Source organism: Pieris rapae, chromosome 4 (genome assembly GCF_905147795.1).
Source record: "Pieris rapae chromosome 4, ilPieRapa1.1, whole genome shotgun sequence".
Lineage (NCBI taxonomy): Eukaryota > Metazoa > Arthropoda > Insecta > Lepidoptera > Pieridae > Pieris > Pieris rapae.
Window position 1 is genome coordinate 2,312,485 of NC_059512.1, and position 23,055 is coordinate 2,335,539.

The 23,055-nt window shown below is 30.7% G+C and overlaps 1 protein-coding gene across 9 annotated transcripts in view; it reads left to right on the forward strand.

Annotated features, from left to right (window-relative positions):
- Positions 1-23,055, forward strand: part of LOC110994542 (polyhomeotic-like protein 3) — a 209,517-nt gene that overhangs the window by 134,691 nt on the left and 51,771 nt on the right. Inside the window, exon 1 of one of the 9 annotated variants that reach the window (XM_022261240.2) lies at positions 21,504-21,836. The exons of the other annotated variants lie outside the window; for them this stretch is intronic. Within the exon in view, the coding sequence (XP_022116932.2) occupies positions 21,728-21,836 (109 nt within the window). The 5' untranslated portion in view covers positions 21,504-21,727. Of the gene's footprint in view, positions 1-21,503; positions 21,837-23,055 lie in introns of those variants that run through there. 9 annotated transcript variants of the gene reach the window in all.

Sequence of the window (23,055 nt, forward strand, 5' to 3'; positions counted from 1 at the left end):
TAATCACCTCGCGGACCATAAATTATTTAGTAATGACGTTCGTATTTGCAACTTCGCTATTAGATACATTTTATGGGAGATTTGTAGAAGCGATTTAAGAGTTGAATTTGAATCTTTTATAGGCATCGTTTTAATCATAAACAGTATTTAATCTAACACTGTTTAAATCACTGACCATCACAACGTTTTTGACATGCGTGAGAGTTTATATTAAGCTCGGTTGTAGGCATATATTTGACATTACTATCATGATGATATATTCTAAAGTAAGCTTAAATAAATGGTCCTCTATGACACTATGAGGTATATTAGATTTGTTATTGAAGAATGTTTTGGTGCGGCACTGCGTATTCAATTCCAAATCTAGACAATTCAAATCTTAATAAACATTAAATACAGAAGCATAGAAAAATTATGTTCTATAAAAAGTTGTCAATTATTTTGAAGATATAATGGCATATGCCGCATGACTACCGCGTATGTCACCTTGACATTCCGCTGTCAAATGTCAGCGGGTCAGTGCACTCTTCAATTGTTTTTCATGATTTGTCAAGTTAGGTATATACCGTTGTTTCAAGGACAAAAAAGATAACGAAGAAATTTTTTATCTGTCATAAATTAACACTGAAATTAAAATGCAATTTATTTTATAACACCATTATTAATGTTGCTTTGCATGTTTATAAGCCTGGTTGGCTTTTACTGTATTATTTATTATAGTAATAAAAACCTTTTTAAAGAGGTCTCTCAGTTTAAATTTTTATGAATTATGTCGTGGCCAGATAATAGAATTGTTCACTTCATTCGTAATTCTTACAATACGAATGTCAATAATGTTGGTAAATACAATCTGCACAATTTTATAACAGGACCAAGCTACATTAAAACATTATGAATCCTTGGCCCAAATAAAACCATTACATAATTTGGTATTTACAGTTATTATAAAATGCCACAAAGCAGTTAATATTCAAATATAATGGCGAAGATAAACTAAAAACTGGTTCACCTTTAATTAAAAGCAAAGTTCGTTACATACATTACTCTAAATAAATTAAGAGTAATTTACAATAAACATTTAAATAAGTAATGTGCCGGTCGCTGACTATTAATGCCAATATCTGTGTCAAATTACACCTCTATATGGTCATTTGAGTATTAGAATTACTGAACAATATCACGAACTTTTATACATCAGAATTACGTAATAATCCATACATTGAGGATTCATATAAGTATTGTATTTGTATTTATAGTAATGCAGTAGTGTACTGTAAGGCGATTCTGTTAGTGAACTCTTTCCGTCTGAAAACATACTAGAACTCAAACGTATCATACACGGCAGCACGGTTCATCATATTTTTGACTATGGATGGCAAAATCAAAATGATATATGAAAAGTTATGTCATTTTTTTAAATACGTCAAATCTATGCCTCTAAACGCTCGAGTGTCAGTAAAATAATATATATGTAACATAAACTTCAAATTGTTATAATAACAAGAATATTTTTTTATTCAACGATCAGGGTTTCTGTATATCTTGGAAAGTTGTTTCTGCCCTAAGGCGTCTAGATTGTGCGAATTAAAATTCTGTTTTGAACTATCACGCATCGGTTCGATGACCGTTTGACATTTGACATCGCGAAAGTCAAGGTGACGTCAGAAATCTGTCACTTTAGTCGTTTACATTATTGATCAATTAACACTTAGCAAAACACATGTCGATTTGGTCTTTAATGTTGTGTAATGTCCTTTAATGTCGTCGTTTATGGAAAAGTTGCGTGTTTTCCCTGTTTTTTCGTTCATAAACGATGGACTTAGGAAGAGTTCTCGGCCACACTAACCACTTCTGATTGGTTGGTGCGAACCCGAGTGGCAACATTTTTTTCATGGAAATAAGCCTTATTTTTGAATGTGCATTTTTAACTTAATTTGAAAAAATCTAATAGTAATGATAACTCAATAAAAGTTCACTTTTCGATGTAATAATATGCTTTAAAATATCAAATATAGTCACCCTTATTTACCCACCCGAATACTTCGATCTCCTAAAGGGAATACTTCGATACCAATAATTTTCTAGCATGATTAGTATCAGTAGTTTAATTGGTCACTGTTCAATATCAAGGTTGACAGTTTGCTAACTTTGTTTGTATTCTTCGTAACTTACCTTGTCATACTACAATAGAAAAATTAATAGTTATTATAATTGAATATGTATCAACAACTACATACGATCGATCATTTCCTTAAGGTCATCAAGATATAATGTAAATGGGACCTTATAAACGTCGAAATAAAGTATTAAATGATATAGCACAATTGTTTTAAATGTCAAACAGCTTCCGCGTTTAACAGTTATATATAAGGGCATACGAAAAATAAGAGCAAAGTATATTGAAAGGTCAAACGCGTCCAGCCAATATTAAGATCATTTAAAATGTATCATTGCGTAAAGATTTTTTGTATGAGGTGACAATCGCACATAGGCCAAACCTATCGTAGTTGGAACTCTATACATAATATTATGTTAGCTAGGTTTTGTCTAAAAATTTAAATCATTAAGAAGTTATAGTTCTGGGCAATAATTATATACTTTATGTTTTAGTTATTTAGTTTATATGTATATAGTATTATGAATATAAGTTACGACATTCTCCAACCTGGCTGGTCCCCGTGGGGAATTAGACCACAACCCCCCTAAATGTACAACCTTAAATGTAAAAATGGAGAAGACCTTTGCCAGTAAGCACACAAAATCAGTTATCATAGACAACAAAAAACAATAGCTATAATGTATAATATATTGATTCTGATATAAGGCTATAAATAAATAAATATATATGTTACGAACTAGGTAAGGCGGGTAAGATATTAGTAGTAGTGTATAATTCAGTTTACCCTTTACTTTTCGCCCAACAGAAACGTAATGTAGGTCCACAGTTCCAATAAACACTGTGTTTCATTACAAAATATGTTTATTTAAAAACGTTCAGAGATAACATACACGTTATCGGATACTTAATTATAGTAATTTACTTTGAGTTAAAGAAATAATTTTTTGCTTTAAAGTTTACCTTTACTGACGTATTGCACTTGCATATTGTTTGGTGACGTTTTTATCTTTATCAAGACTAATTATTGAGTATATAAAAATTTTATTATTGTAAAAATTATCTATGAATTAATTTCAAATCAGTAGTAAGTTTTTTATGCCTAAAATATTTTCTTTTAAATTCTCATTTCATTCATTTCAGGGCTTTACGCAAAAAGGAACCAAATTTGAGTTTAGTTGCGAGAAATGAGTCCACCTACCTGACATTACGAATTTTAAGAGTTAATTTCTTCATTTATTTAATTAACATAATTAAGTTTATAGTATAAACAAGGAACTTCGCTTTCCCTTCACTTTATTAATATATCATAATTTTCTATGCTATCCCATATAGACTATTCGCTGTTGTAGAATAACCACCTAAGTTCTATTTTTTAAAATTCAATTTCAATATCTCTCCATAAAACCTTCCTCAGAGTTCAAGGAATAAACAAAGTAAATACTCGAATTGATCTAGCTGTCTTTAAATTTTGCGTTTAGCGACATATTTTGCGAATTATCGTATTCCTATAATAAGAATAATTTGGGAAAAATTTATTCTTGACAATTGGTGACAAAATTCATCTATCTCTATCTCCACACTGGGAGTCCCATTGTATTAGGTTATTAGATAACAATTAGTGGAAGATAGTACATATTTAAAGTAGTTTTTAAGAAAAAGTAGGTTTATTGCTATACTAATCAAACACTAGTCTTATAAGACATTCAGTGTGTGTGCGCAAGTATATGAGAGTGCATCTAAGAGATTTTTAGCGTGTACTATTTATGTCTTAGTTTTTGTCATCTCAAAGTCTTTCCAAGATACGTAGCCTCCATAGAAATCCCATTCAGCTAGCGAAATCTTTGTGAGTTTGTATCTGGATAGGTTGACTATCTCAGAATTATTGTTATGTATTTCCAATGTTTACGTAAATGCATAGCTGTCATTCTAGGGCAATTTCGCTTAACACTAATCTACACGATCTGAAACAACCTTTACAATACCCGTTCACCTTGCTCAGCGCGACATTTTCGACGAAACTCTTATCAAAATCTAATCAAGACCAAAGGCAACATTTTATAACTTCGTTGTATAATGTAGAAGTGTACGTAATAAACAGATGCAAATTCAATACTTTACAAATGAAATTCAGAATCTAAAGCATCTTTCAATTGTTTATTAAAACCAAAACATAACAATCAATTTTTTCAATTTCAAAAATTCTTTATTTAATGTTCAATAAAAATTAAAAGTGCTACATGTCCAGTGTACATTAATTCCTGGAATGTAGCAAACTTATAACTAACACGTTTTATTAAAAGCCGTATTGCTTTTTTAAAAAAACTTATGAGAAAGAACAGATAAAAACTAAAGTTATAATAATTCGAGATTTAGCATTGATAATAAGGTAAACTATGCAATCTTTAGCTGAGATTTGCAATTTTTGACATATTTAAATAAAAACATAACAATCAAATATACGGAAGAAACAAAATTTTCTAAAACTATCAAACCGTATTAAATCTAATATTTATCATATACACGATTTGATCGAGTACTTTAATTTAAAAAAAGGGGTTTAATGTACTCAAGATGACTTCGATTATAAAAAGGCAAACAAAACAAACAAGTAAACGTAATTTCTCGCAGCGGGAACTATTAAATTTCCTCCTTACTTTGTGAATAAATGCGACGCAAATCCATAGACTATAAATTTTAAATGACTTTTCAAATTCATATTTGGAAGGTTGTTGGCGCGCGTTGGGCACACGTGGGCCGCGACTTTTGCCCTGAGTGCATACTTGTCACAGGCTTGGCTGTGGCGTCATAGTTTATGAATCACTTCCTTTGGACTATTTGACCTTTTTGGTATCGAAATGTGAGCAGAATCTAAATTCGTTAGTTCTAATTTTAATTGCAGAATTCAAAAACTATCAATAATAATTATTTACCATCCTCGCTATGTACTACAACATGAAGGTAGTTTTTACCAAGAAAAATATTGTCTCTTTTACTCTCTTTCTTCTGTCTGTAGCACACGTCTGCGCATGGAAAGATCTAGAGCGGACTATCTGTTTCAACCGCTTTCAGTCTAGCACCTCACCTATAACAGTGTATAGTTTTGATGACGATCGTTCAGACCGACAGACCATACTTGGTGAAAGGCCACGTCATCTTTTGCCTTCTGTGTCCACGATCTTCACCTTTTTATTTCTATATGATAACGGATAAAATATAAAGCATAATATTCTACTAAGACAAGCAATTTATGTTATTGTATTCAGTCTAATTGTCGCGAACAGCGAATGTGTCAGAACTAATCGTGTACCGCGGAGATGCGTGGGCGCACGCATCGCTAAAGCCTTATTATGACTGACGGGAACATCGCACAACAAGCACTAAATCTAGATTTGCTATTATATATACAATATTACGGTAAATGCTTAGTTATAACATATTTATTTCTAAGTTATGAGAACAAATGTAGGCAATGGGTGCTTTTTTTGACTCACTCTCTTACTCCGTTGGTTCTGCGACCCAATACGTGTCTTGGGCACCGAAACTGGAAACTTCCAGTGCTCCCATCCCTGTGCTACCTCCCGCCAAATGCTTACTTTCAGCTGCAGCAGGCCGTCTACTCTATCGATCAAGCGGTACTTACTTACTTTACTAGGTAAAAAAACGGAATGCAAAATAGTAAAAGACTATTACTATAATTGTCGCACTCAAACTGTTTACCTAATTTTTATATGAATTTGTATTATATATAAAATAGTAAAACAACAACATCTAACGTATAGTAACAAATATCTAACATATTTCATCAGCCATTAAACTCGCACATAATACGAAAGGGTGTTAAAACTTACAGATCTAAGTATCTTGCTAAATCCATTATTCTGTACAATCTTTACATACTCGAATCACTAGTTTTATATTCATCTGACAGTTTAGTACATAAAGCAAGCAACACTATGTAGACCAGTGCCGAAGCCTTCAAAAATAGTAAAAAACGAAAAAAAATTACAGTAGGATGAAACCCATTAGAAATGCAGGGGAATATGATCAAAATGAAAGGAAAAATAAATTACGGTCGATCCGAGTTCGGGAAGTGGGAGGGGGGTGACTTTTAAGGGGGAAAAATAGTTTATCTTGATTTCCGGCGAAACTACCAGTCCTATGGAAAAAAGTTAAATGGCAAAGTTATAGGTCATGAAAAGATCTACAACTTTGGTATTTACAATTTTTTCACATAACCTCAAAATTTAGGTGAAAAATTCAAAAAACCAAGTTTTTGGTTTTTTATTTATATCTTTTTTAAAAAGTTTTTTTTTTCTACGAAATTTGGTGAAAACTTACCTTATTATGTCTCAAATATACTGTAGTTTATTTGATTAAAAATATTTATTTTTTCGCCTCATTTTAACTTAATATCAAAAAAGCACCCTAATTTTCAATCGAAAATTCTGACGTCAAAATTTCAGCTTTTTTCAAAAAGTTTGGGGGCTTTTTGTTCGTTGAAATATCTACTTTCTGATGGTGTAAAAAAAATATACATTACTGTAGGAAATATTATTAGAAAATGCAAAAAATTGAAAAAACCTCAAATTCGAAAATTTTCTTTTAATTATGTACAATTTTGAGGTATTTATTAAAATTTACACTTTAATTACTCAAAAAACGTAAGATTTCATGCTTCATTGATAAACGAAAAAATTGCAAATTAAAATATACTTCTATAATTAACAAACAAATAAGTTAATAAAGTTAATATTTAATAAGACATCTACAATATTTTGAAAAAGTTGTAGAATCTTCTGTAAATAATATTTGTAGATGCCTATTTATTGCTGTTTTAAGATAATTTATATACCTGAGTGACCTTCGGTGAATTTTAGCCCAGTGTAAGTTATTTCATTGAGAAGTGGGGCTGGACCTAGGAGGGTCTGGGCCTTACTGCTACCTGCTATTTCGTAGCAGCTGTAAAAACCGTTAGCCAGTATTCGAGATACAGAGTAGTGTACAACATCGTTTTTAAAAATACACCTGCAGGCTGAGTTACTCTAAGTGATTTGTGAGAAATTTACTTTATTCAAAGAAAAATTCAAAATTCACCGAAGGTCACTCAGGTATATAAATTATCTTAAAACAGCAATAAATAGGCATCTACAAATATTATTTACAGAAGATTCTACAACTTTTTCAAAATATTGTAGATGTCTTATTAAATATTAACTTTATTAACTTATTTTTTTGTTAATTATAGAAGTATATTTTAATTTGCAATTTTTTCGTTTATCAATGAAGCATGAAATCTTACGTTTTTTGAGTAATTAAAGTGTAAATTTTAATAAATACCTCAAAATTGTACATATATAAAGAAAATTTTCGAATTTGAGGTTTTTTCAATTTTTTGCATTTTCTAATAATATTTCCTATAGTAATGTATATTTTTTTTACACCATCAGAAAGTAGATATTTCAACGAACAAAAAGCCCCCAAACTTTTTGAAAAAAGCTGAAATTTTGACGTCAGAATTTTCGATTGAAAATTAGGGTGCTTTTTTGATATTAAGTTAAAATGAGGCGAAAAAATAAATATTTTTAATCAAATAAACTACAGTATATTTGGGACATAATAAGGTAAGTTTTCACCAAATTTCGTAGAAAAAAAAAACTTTTTAAAAAAGATATAAATAAAAAACCAAAAACTTGGTTTTTTGAATTTTTCACCTAAATTTTGAGGTTATGTGAAAAAATTGTAAATACCAAAGTTGTAGATCTTTTCATGACCTACAACTTTGCCATTTAACTTTTTTCCATAGGACTGGTAGTTTCGCCGGAAATCAAGATAAACCATTTTTCCCCCTTAAAAGTCACCCCCCTCCCACTTCCCGAACTCGGATCGACCGTAATTTATTTTTCCTTTCATTTTGATCATATTCCCCTGCATTTCTAATGGGTTTCATCCTACTGTAATTTTTTTTGGTTTCAAAAATTATCGACACTGGTCTAATGGTCTGTGAAGCTTCAATTTAATTTCTCTTTGTTTCAGGATATTTGTAAATTTCACGTTCGAATTTCAAAATAGTATTCAATAAAATCAGTGTTATAAAAACTATAAAGAAATATTTTATTACAAATAATTTCATGTATATGTGTGATTAATGTATAAAACCTGCGGTTAACACCAATTGTTGGTGTCGCCAAAGCAAGTACTATTTGATGATACTCCTAGACGCTTCTTGGAAATTCCGTTTCACAGCTCATTCTTTTTAAGCAATTCGTTTAGGATCTCAGCCATTAAGATGTGGAATAGGCTGCCCCAACCTTACGAATGCGTACCTCTTTCTCTAACATCTTTAATGCAGGATGTTTTTTAATATCGAAAATAAAGTTATAGTATTTTAAACGTTGAAATCAATTAGTTTTTGACTCAAAAATAAAAGTAAGAATATCCATAGCACTAAATATCCTGCAACATAAATATCATGAGCACACCCCACTATGACATCCATTATCAGGATATTGTTCTTTTCCACCTCAAAAAGAGAGATGTCAAGAAGTACTTGAAAAAGCGGGAAGACTGATTTTGTTTAAGTAGTAATTTTAAATTCTTAATATTATTTGTTGTTTTTAAATGTTATATTTCAGTTTACTTTTTTTATGTATCTTGGTCTATTAATGCACTTGCTTGTTTTTTGTTTTATATACATATATTGTTTATCTATTTAATCTGTTTTGTCTTCTTATATGTATAAGCTGTTAGATTACTTATCATTAAATAAATAAATAAATAGTAGTACCTACACACTCTGACGAACATCGTCATACAACACAGCCCACCACCACACACATTTGAATTCGGTGTTACTTAGTTAAATGTTTTTAATTGTTTTCCTTTCGTAAATAATTGAATCTTTTTGTATACATAATGTATTTCATCTTAGGTGGTTTAAGTATAATTGTTAATAAATAAATAAAAGCTTCACCTTTATAGTTTATTAGTGTAGTTAAATGTGAGTTAATACAATTAATCTTGATCTCCTAGAAATGTATGTCTAACAAAATTAAATTAACCTGTATGCGACGAGCGTAATAAACATGCGCCTACTTTACGACGGAACAGAATTGGTTCAATTGGTAATTACTCTGTGGAAAGTGCATGAAATCTGAAAGTTGTGAAATCGCACACAATGAACTTTTTATCTTTCTCTTTCATAGTTAATTATTAGACGGTAATTTATCTATTACATGTCACATTAATATAAAAATAAAATATGGCAGTCTATTTCACATATAAACGAATTTCTCATTGAAATGTAATTTCGATTTTATGCGCTTATTATTAGTACAATGATGGATTTGTTTTATTTATTTACACGTGCAAGAAATACAGGACAATACAAATAATTAAATTGAAATCGTAGCTGGCTTTGAGCTTTCGAGGCAATCGCAATAAAGAACTAATTCGACTTAGGGTCCTTCAAGAAAAGAGCGTACCAATTCTTAAAAGGCCGGCAACGCACTCGCGCACCCTCTGGCAGTGAGTGTCCATGGGCAGCGGTATCACTAAACATCTGGTAAGCCTCCTGCCCGTTTGCCCCCTGTTTTATAAAAAAAATATTGTAAAATGTACGTAAGATTTAACGAAAATAATTTGTCTTTGTTAATTATTATATCGTTCATTAGTATATCTTTATCATAAATTAATTTAACGATAATCTTATAAAAAAATCCATCTAACATGTAACTCCAATCAACGTATGCAGTTATCAATTACCAATGACGACCCGTAACGCGATGAACTTCATTAGCTTCATATAAACTTAGCGGTGTTAATTATAATTCAATCGCCATATATTAAATTTTCATATATTATGTATGGACGTTTGATGGTGCTAATTATGAGTTAAAACGCTGGAAATTTTAATAATAATAATATTAATATAAAAAGTTCTTCTTCTAAAGATGAGTCGATCGATGCCAGAGTATCGTCAACAATTATTATTGTACTCGACTTAATTAGCCGAGAAAAATAAAGAAGAAAAAAGGACATATGTAAAACGTTTGTGATGATGTTTATCTAAACGTTTATGATAGGTAAGGTAAGAGAAAACCGCTAGACTTGCCAGACTAGTTCGAAATTTGTTCTAACGCAAATTATATACTATATAAAATGCGTATATTGAAAAGCTAACAATAAATTGATTTCAACTGAAGCAGAGAGATTACATTTTATTTATTTATTTATAGCCTTATATCAGAATACAAAATATACACATTATAGCTATTGTTCTTGTTAATCTACGATATAACCTATTGTATATCAATCTCGTCCAGGTCTTTCCAGCCATTTCCACAAATTCGTCGGCCCACCTTTTAAATTGCCTACCTCGGTTTCTTTATGGCCTCTTGGTTGCCATAGTGTAATGATTACATAATACATGGGATTTAATGTAACGTACCTCGATTTAACGAGAAACCCCCTAAAGCTTCGAATTCAATTTTTTTTGTTTAACTTGTGTTCCATACAATGATAGCATCACACCTTTGTTTGATAAAGTCAGTTAAATAACAAAAAGTACTTTTTAAGTTGCCGAAATTTGTTAAAATGTACTCTGTACCAGCCCGTAATAAACTCGACAATCGGCATTCTTTTGTTTACAAATAGGGATTGCATAAAAATGCTTCAAAATCGCAAGATATGAATAAAATAAGTAAAAAATGCAACATTATTTCTGGTACAGACCTCAGGCGAAAATAACAGACTATATGCAATAGCGTTCAAACAGGAATTGTGTTTTATGTAACTACTAAAACTAGTCTAAAATAAACATTTTCTGTTTCTAATACAGATTTTTCTTCTTTTCCTTTAACGACAACTTGTAGAGTTTACACTTTATTAATAATGAAATATGAAACTTACTAATTTAAAACTAGAAGAATTAAAATTTTCATGTTTTAATGTTTATATGAATGGTTTCATTTCGAAATCAAATCGAAATAGGCTCAAGTTCATTGTTCTGCAAATATTCAACTACAAGCTGCCCCGGCGAACTTTGTTCCGCCTTAATGGCAATAAATAAGCAGTTTGTTTTTTTTATTGGAAAAAATACAAAAAAATTAAATACCTACATTAATCATTCATTATTATTTCTGTATTTTAGTACATAGGTTGTTCTTCACTTAAGTACCTTGTGATACACGACATTTTTTGTTTTATTATCAGGCGCAAAAACAAACAACGCTGATGGTCTTCCGACCCGTGAACATGCCACGTATAATTGACCATGGGAAAAACATGAATGTTCTAGATTTAAACCACAAACTTTTAAGGATTGGCCTTGTGATTTGTTGATGGTCATGGCAAATGCAAGACGTATCGGAAATTGAAGTCTTTTAAATTCAAACGGCATATCGGTTGGGATCATCGGGATCCTCGGAATAAGAACTTCCTCACCTTTGAGATTTCCTATCATTATCGTAGCGTAAATAACATTGTTCTTCAAATTTCTAACCACCAAACGCATACCGTTGCAAAACTGTGCCACGGTTGGTTTATGTTTCGAAGCATGATTACTACGGAGCCAACCTTTAGGCGTAAATTGTGCGGTGGTAAGCCAGGCACGTCCAAAGAGTTTAAAAATTCAATTGGATAGTTGGTGGATTCATCTTCATTTGTGACGCAGTCAATAGATTTGAATGAAGCATTGTTCCAATGATCTTATTTTGAATTATGTAGTTCAGGTCATCTACATCTTTATTCTTAGCCGCTAAAATTGCTCGCTCACTCAACCATTCATTATTTTTGTAGTTAGAAATAATGTTTGGAAACACATTGTTAATAAAATCGTCTTTTGATTCCATTCATCGACAGGTACTTGACCATTACCGATAGTCAGCAATTGCTCCGAGAAATCTTCAGCAGATGTATCATTAAGCAATGTAACTCTCATGTTTGTTGTCAGCTGCAGTTTCTTCACATAGCGCCATAGGTTTGACGACTTGAGGCAAGTGTTTATTTCGTCGACAGCCGTAGATCTTGGAATTACTGGCAGTATTTGGCGGAAATCGCCAGACAGTAAAATCATTGCTCCTCCAAAACATCTTGAGTCATTGCGTAAATCTTTTAATGTTCGGTTAAGTGCTTCTAATGCACGTTTATGCGCCATTGTGCATTCGTCCCAGATGATGATTTTCGATGCCGCTAAAACTTTTGCCATTGCTGAGTGTTTTGCAATATTACACGTTGGTTCTTCAATAGTTTGAAGATTTAACGGTAATTTTAATTCCGAATGAGCCGTACGGCATCCTTCTAACAATGTGACTGCTATTTCAGAAGAAGCAACTGCAACCGCTATGTTGGATCTCGCCCGAACAGTTGCTAAAACTAATGACATGAGGAATGTCTTGCCATTTTCATCATCGTTTGCCTTCATTAAAGTATCATAAACTTGCTTTTGTTGGTAATTCAACAGGGTTACATTCGTTTGAACTACTAAATCTAATTCCTGGCGATCATATTCACGTTCCCGCTCCAATACTCGATTAAATGCGTCTTTCGACAACAACAACAAATAGAAACATTAATCATTATTTGGATGAACTGAATACAAACGACCATGTCGAGTTTTATAGTTCTCTTCACTGTTTATACGAATGGGCAATGGCACTATCATTACATTTAATTATTTATTTAATAGAAATATTTTGAATATTGATTTCTTACAAATATCAAATTGTCATATATACGTCATTACATAGCTGTCATTATACGTCAATTACATAGCTATCATTTGCGTTTTATTATTCTTTTTTGTTATACCACGTTTTATAGTGACTGACGTTTCATGTCAAGTCCCACGGGAACGCTGCCGAACGGGATAAAAAGTATCCTATGTCCGTCTCCTGGCTCTAAGCTACCTCCATTCCAATTTTCACCCAAATCTGTTCTTCCGTTCTTGAGTTATAAGTGGTGTAACTAACACGACTTTCTTTTATATATATAGATGACAAATCTCTTTTTATTGATAACATCTAACTTTCGAGCAATACAGTAGCAATGAAAGGTCAAGATGTCTGTCAGCTGACCTTTACTTATCTCGCGTTAATGGCCGTCCACAAATCACTCTATATTAACATATTCCTTTAGGACGATACAATGCAAAAGTAACGGTGTTTGATCTATAAGCTGTGGTTCGATAATTTAAATGTTTAACGCATTGATGTTCAAAAATATAGACAAGAAAATGAAGGTTCCTCTTCCTGAATGTTCCATTTGGACTTGTTCTTTGCTTCCTCCATTTCTCCCCAGAATCCTTTATGATTTTAACTTTCCGTCGCTTTTGTGGTCTTCCCATGTTTCTTTTCCCTGAAGCAACATTTTCTATATTTAGTAAATAAGTTGTAAATTGTCTAGCTATTCAATGGAGGAACGTTGCCAGTATCTTCGGAACCTTGCCTAAAGGGAATATATTTTAATAATATCATATTTCATCAATTTAATAATATTTTTTAATTATTAAATTTTAAGGTTAGTTATTAGGTATATTTTTATGTATCATGTTATTAAAAATGCATGTTTAATATGGCTTCTATATACACATCGATGTTTCTACGTAGAAAATATTAAAATAATATTTAGTAGTTGTAAATTTGTTCGTCGTCCTTGTGGACTGGAAAACTGTTCTACCACACTTTAATGAACTCCTTTTTTATAAACATATAAAATATACTTTATAAAAAAATAATATTAATACATATATTTAAATACACATTGTGCATCGTGTTGTGTGCTGTCATAACGGCATTGCATATTACATTTCAATTTAGGTTTACAAAATATAAAGATAAATTTATATCAGTGAAAATACGTTTGACATTATTAACTGGTTAAGAACTCCGGTTTCATAATTTATATGTATTTATAATTATCGCAATGTTTAATGTACAATTACATTTATAGTTCAGGAAACTGAGACCGGCTCTGTAACCTTTAGACCACTTAATTGCCAAATTCTCAATTAGCGATACTAACACCAGTATTTAACCTTTTCAATTTATTTTCTTATTGCTATATTGTTAGTTATAAAATTTAGGCATATAAATTAAATTTTTTAAAGTTTTTATGTAGGATAATTGGTGTGGTAATTATTTTGGAGTTGAGTTTGAGTTGTGGAGAACTGTTAAGATAGAAAAATGTAGTGGAATAAATAAATAAATAAATATTTGTATTCAACGAAATTTTAATGTTATTTTTTATTAGACCATGGTATTGCTATAACTTGAAACTATACTGTTTAGAAAAGATCTCGTAACATTTCCTTTCTTGGCGAATCTTTCCGGCAGCTAGGCTATGCTATATATATCTATCTTCCATTTCTATCTCTACTATAAAAGCATTACCTGTCCACGTCGTATCCTTATTTTTAATTTTTAAATTTAAAACTGCTTAAAAATTTACGCGCACTTTCTTTTTTTCTATATTAATTTCAATAACAATTCTAGAATAATATATATTTTAATTGATTTGTTCCTTTTTCCTTAACAAATTTTTTACCACAGTGGTTGCCTGGAAGAGATCACTCGAAAGCGATTAGGCCACCACTATTATATTTCTAATCATCCAACGAAGTGTCAATAAGTTAATACATACTTCTATAAAAAACTGTCTATTTTTTTAAGAACTCTTAAAGAGAAAACTCGTCCTCCAGCCCAATAAAGAAAACAAAAGAACTCCTCAGTTTTTTGAAAAATAAATTGTTTTCTGTTAAAATTAAATGAACAATTACTTGTAAGCTCTGTAACAGGAAAACGATTTTAGTGGTGTTAGTGACGGAGGAAGAGGAGAAATTCTAAACACCCAATAAACGTATAGTCATTTAAGAAAGTATTATAAGTATGCTATTGTTCATTACTCGTTCCACAGTACATTAACTAGAAAAGGTAGTGACAGAAAATACCTACCAATATATTCAATTAAATAAATTTATTATAATCTTTACATTTATATCATCGTGCAGCTAGTAATGTTTAATTGGATACAAAAAAGGTCTGTTGTCTGGTGATGCGAACTCCTTGCTTCGTATATTGATTTTTTTAACGAAAGTATTTTTCTTAAAAACTTTCCAATTGTTCTTTGCTTTGTGCCATGTCTGAAGGCGAATCAATAATGAATGTTTTATATTTGTTTCAGGTAAGCATATCAAGATAAAATTAAGGTATCGGATATATATAAGCAGCAGTGTTACCCAGGGTTGAGCGTGCGTCAATCATTTATTTATTTAATTAGTAGTAATCTAACAGCTAACACATATTATAAAACAACTTAGACAATACAGACAGCCAAAAATAAATAAAAAAATCTAAAGAAAACTGAAATTTAACATTTGAAACAATAAATAATACTTATTATTTAAAATTACTGCTAAAACTAACTTAGAGTCTACTTTAGGATGTAGGTTCGATTCCCAGCTGTGCACCAATAGACTTTATTTTGTGTTATTTACCATTCGCTCGACTGTGAAGGAAAATATCATGAAGAAACTGTTATGCATTCGACCTAAAAATTCGACGTGTGTCAGTCACAGGAGGCTGAATAACTATTTGCCGATTGGATTGATCATGAAACAGTAACACAAATTTGAGGCCCAGAGCTAAATAAAAGATTAAAGCACCACTGATTCAATTTATATAAAAAGAAGTACGTAGTAAAATACATTTTGTATGTTATTGTATTTTAAATATTTTTTAGGTATGATACTATCACAAAAGTAATTAAAAAATATGTTAATATATGTCCTTGGGTATGATATTCGTTGTGTATTACACAATGCTAGGTAAAGTAAAATATATCTTACTTTTGTTATGTAAATTACAGTGTTTCAGCTGAACTATTTACATTTCAAGTAGAAAATGACCTTACATTATGTCATCTTAACGACCTCAGTTCATGCGACTTTGATTGATTTGGCAAAGGCAAAAAGGTCTATATTCTTATTTACGTTATGTCATACAAATAATCAGACTAATACCTTTTTAACTAAAGTAAAAGTCTCTTTTCATCATAGCAAAAATATAATTTGACAGACAGAGACAAAAGTGCCTTAAGAAGAGTGAAATTAGACCAATTTAGTTTTTTTTAATTTTTCGTTCTATTATTTGTGTACAGTAAAATTTTTGACCTACTAACAGTATTTGTTATTCTTCTAAATTTGATTTTGAAACGAACATAAATGTGACAGAGAAGGAAATTGTCAAAAATATGAGAATGCTGGTTTATATCATACCACTCGTTCTACGTTTTTTTAAGTATTTACTTTTTGAAGTTATACTTCTTTTGGCGCGATGGAGAAAAATGATGAGGGTGAATTTTTACGATGCGCGCGCACACCAACACCTAAATTCGACATCGTAAAGTTAGGTCTAGGTGTCATGGAAATCAGTAACTATGTTCAAGTTGTATATTCTAGTATATTTATATTTAAAACACGTGTTTCGTAACAGTACAATTAAACAGTGTGAATAAATAAATATTGTTTTGAAATCAATTACAAATACGACGGTCATAGTATTTTCTAATAATGTATATATTTAAATAAAATCTGTTTAATTAATATTAATATTTATCGTTAATTAGTTACTTTTTTTCCATACGCCAAAGAAGTAGATCTTCTAACGCGTGTACATAAATAAGTACACACACTCTTTTTTTATCAGTGCATTAAGGATGCGTTATATTACAAAAACATGTTTCAATATTATATGTAGAAGAGAAAGAGGTTCTTAACATAATATTCAAATCAGTGTTAAATATTGGCAAGGTACAAGACTGTTCACAACCAAATAGGCAAGGCGCTTACTAACAATTGTGTTGTGTTCAACAGACAGTAGGGGCTTGTCGGCCCTTTTATCCCCATAAGGGTAATGTTCTACCTGTTTTAATAGAAATAACCAATCGGCTTTACACTAGAATTAACTGGTTAGCGGTAAATATTTATTTGTGAATCATGTATGAAACCTTTCTTTATTTAAAAAATAAATTTATTATTTTTTAAATAAAATCGCCAACAAACAAAAATATATACCAAGAGAATACCTATTTGCCTATTAGATTGACTGTTGAATTTCTGTATCTGTCAATCTTTTTTGACCGTCTGATATCTTAATCCAAATATTGATAAAAGTGTGCCTTTGTTTGTTTAATTGTAATAGCCCTGTATCGATACATAATACATGGTAGGTCGGATTAGTGAATGTGGATAGAACTTGGTATGAAAATGTTCAACTGTGAAAAAGTTCAACTGTGCCAATATCCCATCTTAAGATTTTAACTTACACCAGTTTTTTAAATAATTAAAAAGCTATTTGATATATTTTAAACATATACATGTATATTTTAATATTATTCGTACGGTTTTATTTACTTTATTTGTTTTATATTTATTATCAAATATTAGTGTAAAGAGCGAAGGGATTGCATTCTATCCGTCGCCAAAATGGAGTGTCTTCGTAGGGTTTGGTTATTGGGATGCAGATAGGAGATCGATCGACTGTCGCGGTCTGAACTCAATAATAAATCCACAATCTCTGATTGTTTTCAATATTGATTGCGGATTAATTATAATTAATAGTAGTAGTATAGAAAAAAGTATAGAATTTAGATCCATAGCGATTTTCAAGCTTGGAACATCAGATTGTTTTTGCCTACTGTGTACTTTAGAAAGAAGAAAATATGAGACATGGTACTATTGCAACATGTGTACATTCAGGTGGGCTTAGAATATCAATGACAAATATGAAAAGCAAAAGTTCAAGCCCACCTCTTCAAAGTCACAAACACTGTTTCCTTAAACGTACGAACTCTGAATTCATTCATGAATCAGTATAAACACATTTATATTCATATTTAATGCCGCCTACGCTTTCTCAAAAATTCAACTGACAATTTTGCAAATTAATAATTTGCCACCTATTGAGCTGATGGGTTTTTGGCAACTTTATTATTAACATAATTCCATATAAAATGTCAACGCGAAATAGTTTAAATTACATTTGACATAATTTCTTATAACAAGTCAATCCAAATTCAGTGGGTTAATAACGGTACGTTAAAGTTTTTCTATTTTCTAACTCCTCTTAACAACTAGAACTTATTTAATATCACAGACTAATTTAGTATATATAGAAGAATAATTTTTCAATTCTGACGCACTCTTCATTTCTAAAGGAGGTGTTATCGACCTCGAGGTCTGCTGCTCTCCACTCTGCCAGGCACAATAAGTTTTTCTAGGCTTTTTGGATTTCGTTCGTCCAAAAAAATAGAGGAGACCACCAATGAAGGTCTTAGAATGGAGACGCTTGTTTCCTGAGCAGTACAAGGAGTTTCCACGGAACATAAAATAATGAGATGATCATTTAGAATCTTAATTCAAAATTTTTTCAACCAAGTTCAATTATCATCAAGACGACAACAAATCAAAAATTCTTTATCATTTTTAATATACAAACGTCTTCTAAATCTTTATAATCTATATATGTGAAAGAACATATTCTTCACATGTTATAGTATAATAAATACCATTCACAACCATATTTGCACAAGGCATAGGTAATGAACATATCCATTGAAAGCCACACAACTCGCACCACAGACTAGATCGGAACTGGATTAACTGCATGTTATGATTGGAGATAGTGTCAGGGTGTGTTCTTTGTGCATTATATATACGCTTAGTAATAAGATAATAATTATTATATTTAAATTAATATTTGTGTAAAATCAAAATCAGTCTTAGCACCGATTTTAAAATTACCGAAAGTTTTCATGAACGTAATGTCTGTCGTCTTCTACATTTGCGTCATATCTGAAGTCGTGTTAGTGCCGCACAAATTTTGCACTCCTGTATTTAGCAAGCTTTATCGCCTGGATGATGGTAAGACGTATAGTTATAACGAATCTTTATAAATATTCTGGATCTCTGCGTTACATGTCCAAACAAAAGTGTGTATGTACACGCGTTAGAAGTTATACTTCTTTGGCGTATCGAAAAAAAATAACTAATACTTATTAAGGATAAATAATAAAATTAATCAAAAAGATTTAATTGATAAACACAATCACCGTCGTATATGAAATTAATTTAAAAACACAAAAATAATATTTATTTATTCACACTGTTTAATTGTACTGTTACGAAACACGAGTACTAAATATAAAATCACATATACAACTTGAACATAGTTATCGATTTTCAAGCCACCTAAACCTAACTTAATTCTATTAATTATGTGCCACGGTGGGCGCGTACCGTAAAATTTCACTCTCAACAATTTTTCGGGACGCGCCTAAAGAAGTATAACCTCAAAAATCCAGGATCCCTTGGAAATAAATGTTTTCCTGTAAGTTTACATTATAACTTATAATTTCTTCAATGAGTAAGCCATTGGCAAAGTTTAGTGAATAAAATAAAATAACCATTTAATACAAGGGGCCTGTCGATCTTCGGCTGGATTTTTCATATAAAAAGAAAAGTCTAGCATTATGGTGAAAGATTTTTGAAAATAAGTCCTTTGGTTTTTGAATTTATTCGTAGCGAACATACAATGTACAATCTTAATGTTATAGGCGTATATTGTATATACACAGACATAACATATATTAAAATCTATTAAGTAACAGTAAAGTTAAAATTAGTTTCAAGTTTAAATGTCTAATTTATTAAACAACATTAAAATAGCGGCGTCAGAACAGCCATTTAAAAAAACATTAAGATAGTTTGATTATCCTCCTACATTGAGCACATGCCTAGCGCCAGGTGGTAAATTCAAAGTTAACTAATTCAGTAACTAATTTGTATGATATATTTATTTAATTTCTTTTTAAATTAGAAATCAGATAACGGCTCCAAGTTATATCATAACAATTATAGGGTTTTATTTGCGATTGTAATACCCATACGACTGTTACATAAAAAATGTGTGTAAACCTGCATCATAAACGGGGCAAACGGAAGGAGGAACATCTGATGCTAAGTGATGACATTGACACTGTCAATGTCTGAGGGTATGCAAGTGCGTTACCGGCCTTTTAAAAATTGATACGCTCTTTTCGGGACTTGAAGTTGAATATTAACTGTAGAATTATTTTAATATTTTCGGAATGTTTCATTAAGATATGTTGGCAAGAAGCAATGCAGAAATATACTATTATGTCTGATACCTAAGTTTTGTGAACCACGATTTAATTACAGAAATGCAAAATCCATAAAGTATGAATATTTAATCAAGCAACAAGCGGTATTGTGGCACACTAATGTTGTCTGTTTTACCTTATTATTCTCAATATATATCGTGGTACATAATCATATAATGTAATAATAATATAGCCTTCTAAAGTGTGGGGCAGACACATTTCGGCCTTATATTGATCCTTACATCTTAATGCGTCTCAGAGAATTGAAAGTAAAAAAACCTTTTTACTTAATTTGCGTCAACCACTAAGTTACCGTCTAATCGTAACCATAGGATTTTATTATTATAAATTTGATTAAATTTGAAATTCGAACTCAATCACTGTCAATCAATCACAATAACTGTTTTTAAATATAATATTAATAATTATATAAATAAAATCTGTAAAAAGGTTTATAACGAATAAAACCTCTTTGATGACCTCGAAGTTTTTCTACCAATTTTAAATTTATTCTATTCAATAACATCAATTTATTTGACATTAACCTCTCCCGTCATGAACATAATTGAATAGAAATTATGATCATTGACATCCAATAATTACGTACGTTTAATTAATTCATACATTATAATTGGATCGTTATAACTGTCCACTCCACGCGTGTCGTGTTCGATCTGTTAATTATTTAAATTTTATATATAAAGAATATTATAAACAGTGGTTTTTATATGCGATTCAAGTGCATATATTAAGACCCGTCCCAAGAAACGTTAGGCAAATACGTCGCGTTTCTTACGATTATTAAAATAACTATTTGGGAGGTTCTGGTATGCCAATAGTTTTCTTTGCCATATGTGTAAATAGGCTTTTAAAATTATTATAAATACACAACCAGGAAAATAAAATCTGAAATAACAACATTACAGTTCAATCACCTAAATTCAAGTAAACGATGCCTAAACTATATAATCGCCATAAAAACAAAAAATATATATTTAAAATTTCGTGAGCATTCAAATAATATGACGAATAATAATTAATTTAAATATTTCTGTATGCACATATAAACCCTATTATTAGAAGCTCCCAAAACACCACATGGCACGAATAAATGAAACCTTAAAAATCCCAAACAGAATGAGAATCAATTTGCCGTTAATGCTACCTGGCTCTTGCCTGATAAAACCGAGGTCGGGGCAGTGCGCCGACGCAAGTCGTAACGAACGCGCGTGTTCGCTGCTCTTATTTCTGACCTTATAAATGACCTTTCAAAACATTCCGTGACTTGAGTTTTGTATTAGTGATTTGTGTTTAATTGATTTGAACTTTGGACTGGATAATTTTACTAAGTCCATATTATAATCATTTAATGTGCTGAGGATTTTGCATTTGTGTAAAGTGTAAACTGGCGTTTATTTATTTTGGTTTAATCTAATGTATCTCAAAATGTATATTAAATCGGAGAGATTCTACCAGCAACCGGAAAATCAGGGTTTGAAGGAGGAAAAATGTTTTTCGGATTTCGATGAGGATTTTGATGACCGTAAGTACATACATTTTAAATTGAATTGAACAACTTGTATTTAATGAATTTTAATAATGTTCTAGGTCATTAATCAATACATAATTCTATTATATACATAAAAAATCTATTATGTATTTATTCAGATAATAACGGGTGCCAAATCTAAATGTGTGACATAGATATTCAATAAAAACAAAAGAATCACTTACAAAGTGGACGTGTAGTGTGTTTTATATTTTAGATATTTACTATTGTTTTAAATTAAACTATAGTAAATATCTTTAAGATGTCTATTAATATCTTTATTTGTATGTACCCGTCGGATCAAACTTTATGTATGTTTTGTTGTATTTAACAATAGTATCGTGTAAAATAAACGTAGAATGTAATATAATATACTTTTATTAAAGAAATTAAAAATATTTTTTGCGCGAGTATAACAAATTGAATTTCCGGATAGACAGCGTTTAATTATAAATTATTTTATATTAAAGGAGTGTATATAACTATTCTTAATAAATAATAAAAAGGGAAGCTTAGCGCGTTGAGATCTTTTCTACTACGGTAAATTCGCATGGCTTACACTGTATTATAGTTCATATACTAACTGGAACACATGTTATTTCGGTCATTTAACAAATAATAGCTTCTAATCTCCAAGTAAAACTGAAAATCGTTGTTATTAGTTTCAATTATTTTCCTTATTTATTTTGCGAAATATTAAAAAAAATACAGATGTCGTAATTGTATTACGAGGTATAGGTAGCGGTAGGTAAAAGGCAATTGTAATAATTAAAAAGGTTTAGTCGGGCATAATTACAAAAAGGATCTATTTGGGACAGGTACCCCAAATGTCTGACAAAAGGGAATTAAGGTGCGGCTTATTTTGATGACCGCTATGTAAAAAGCATAAGTAAAAGATAATTCCTTAAAGCTTTACTATTGTAGAGGATTAAAAAAATTAATATATTTTCTAGTTTCTATTTTTAAATTTGTTTAAAAATCATGGTAGCCTATTCAGTACTTTGAGCACTAAATCGTGCTACAAGTCTTAATTTAGTCACTGCAACTGTAGTCAGTTCTTAATTTTATGACTCGTAGGCCCTCAGTGTATTTTTTTATTGTGTCAACAAACTGTGTTCATGTAAAACAAAAACAGAAGAAGATGTTGCCTGAAATTTATTGTTAATATATTATGATCGCTGCATCGACAGTATTTGTTGCAATGCTAGGATTA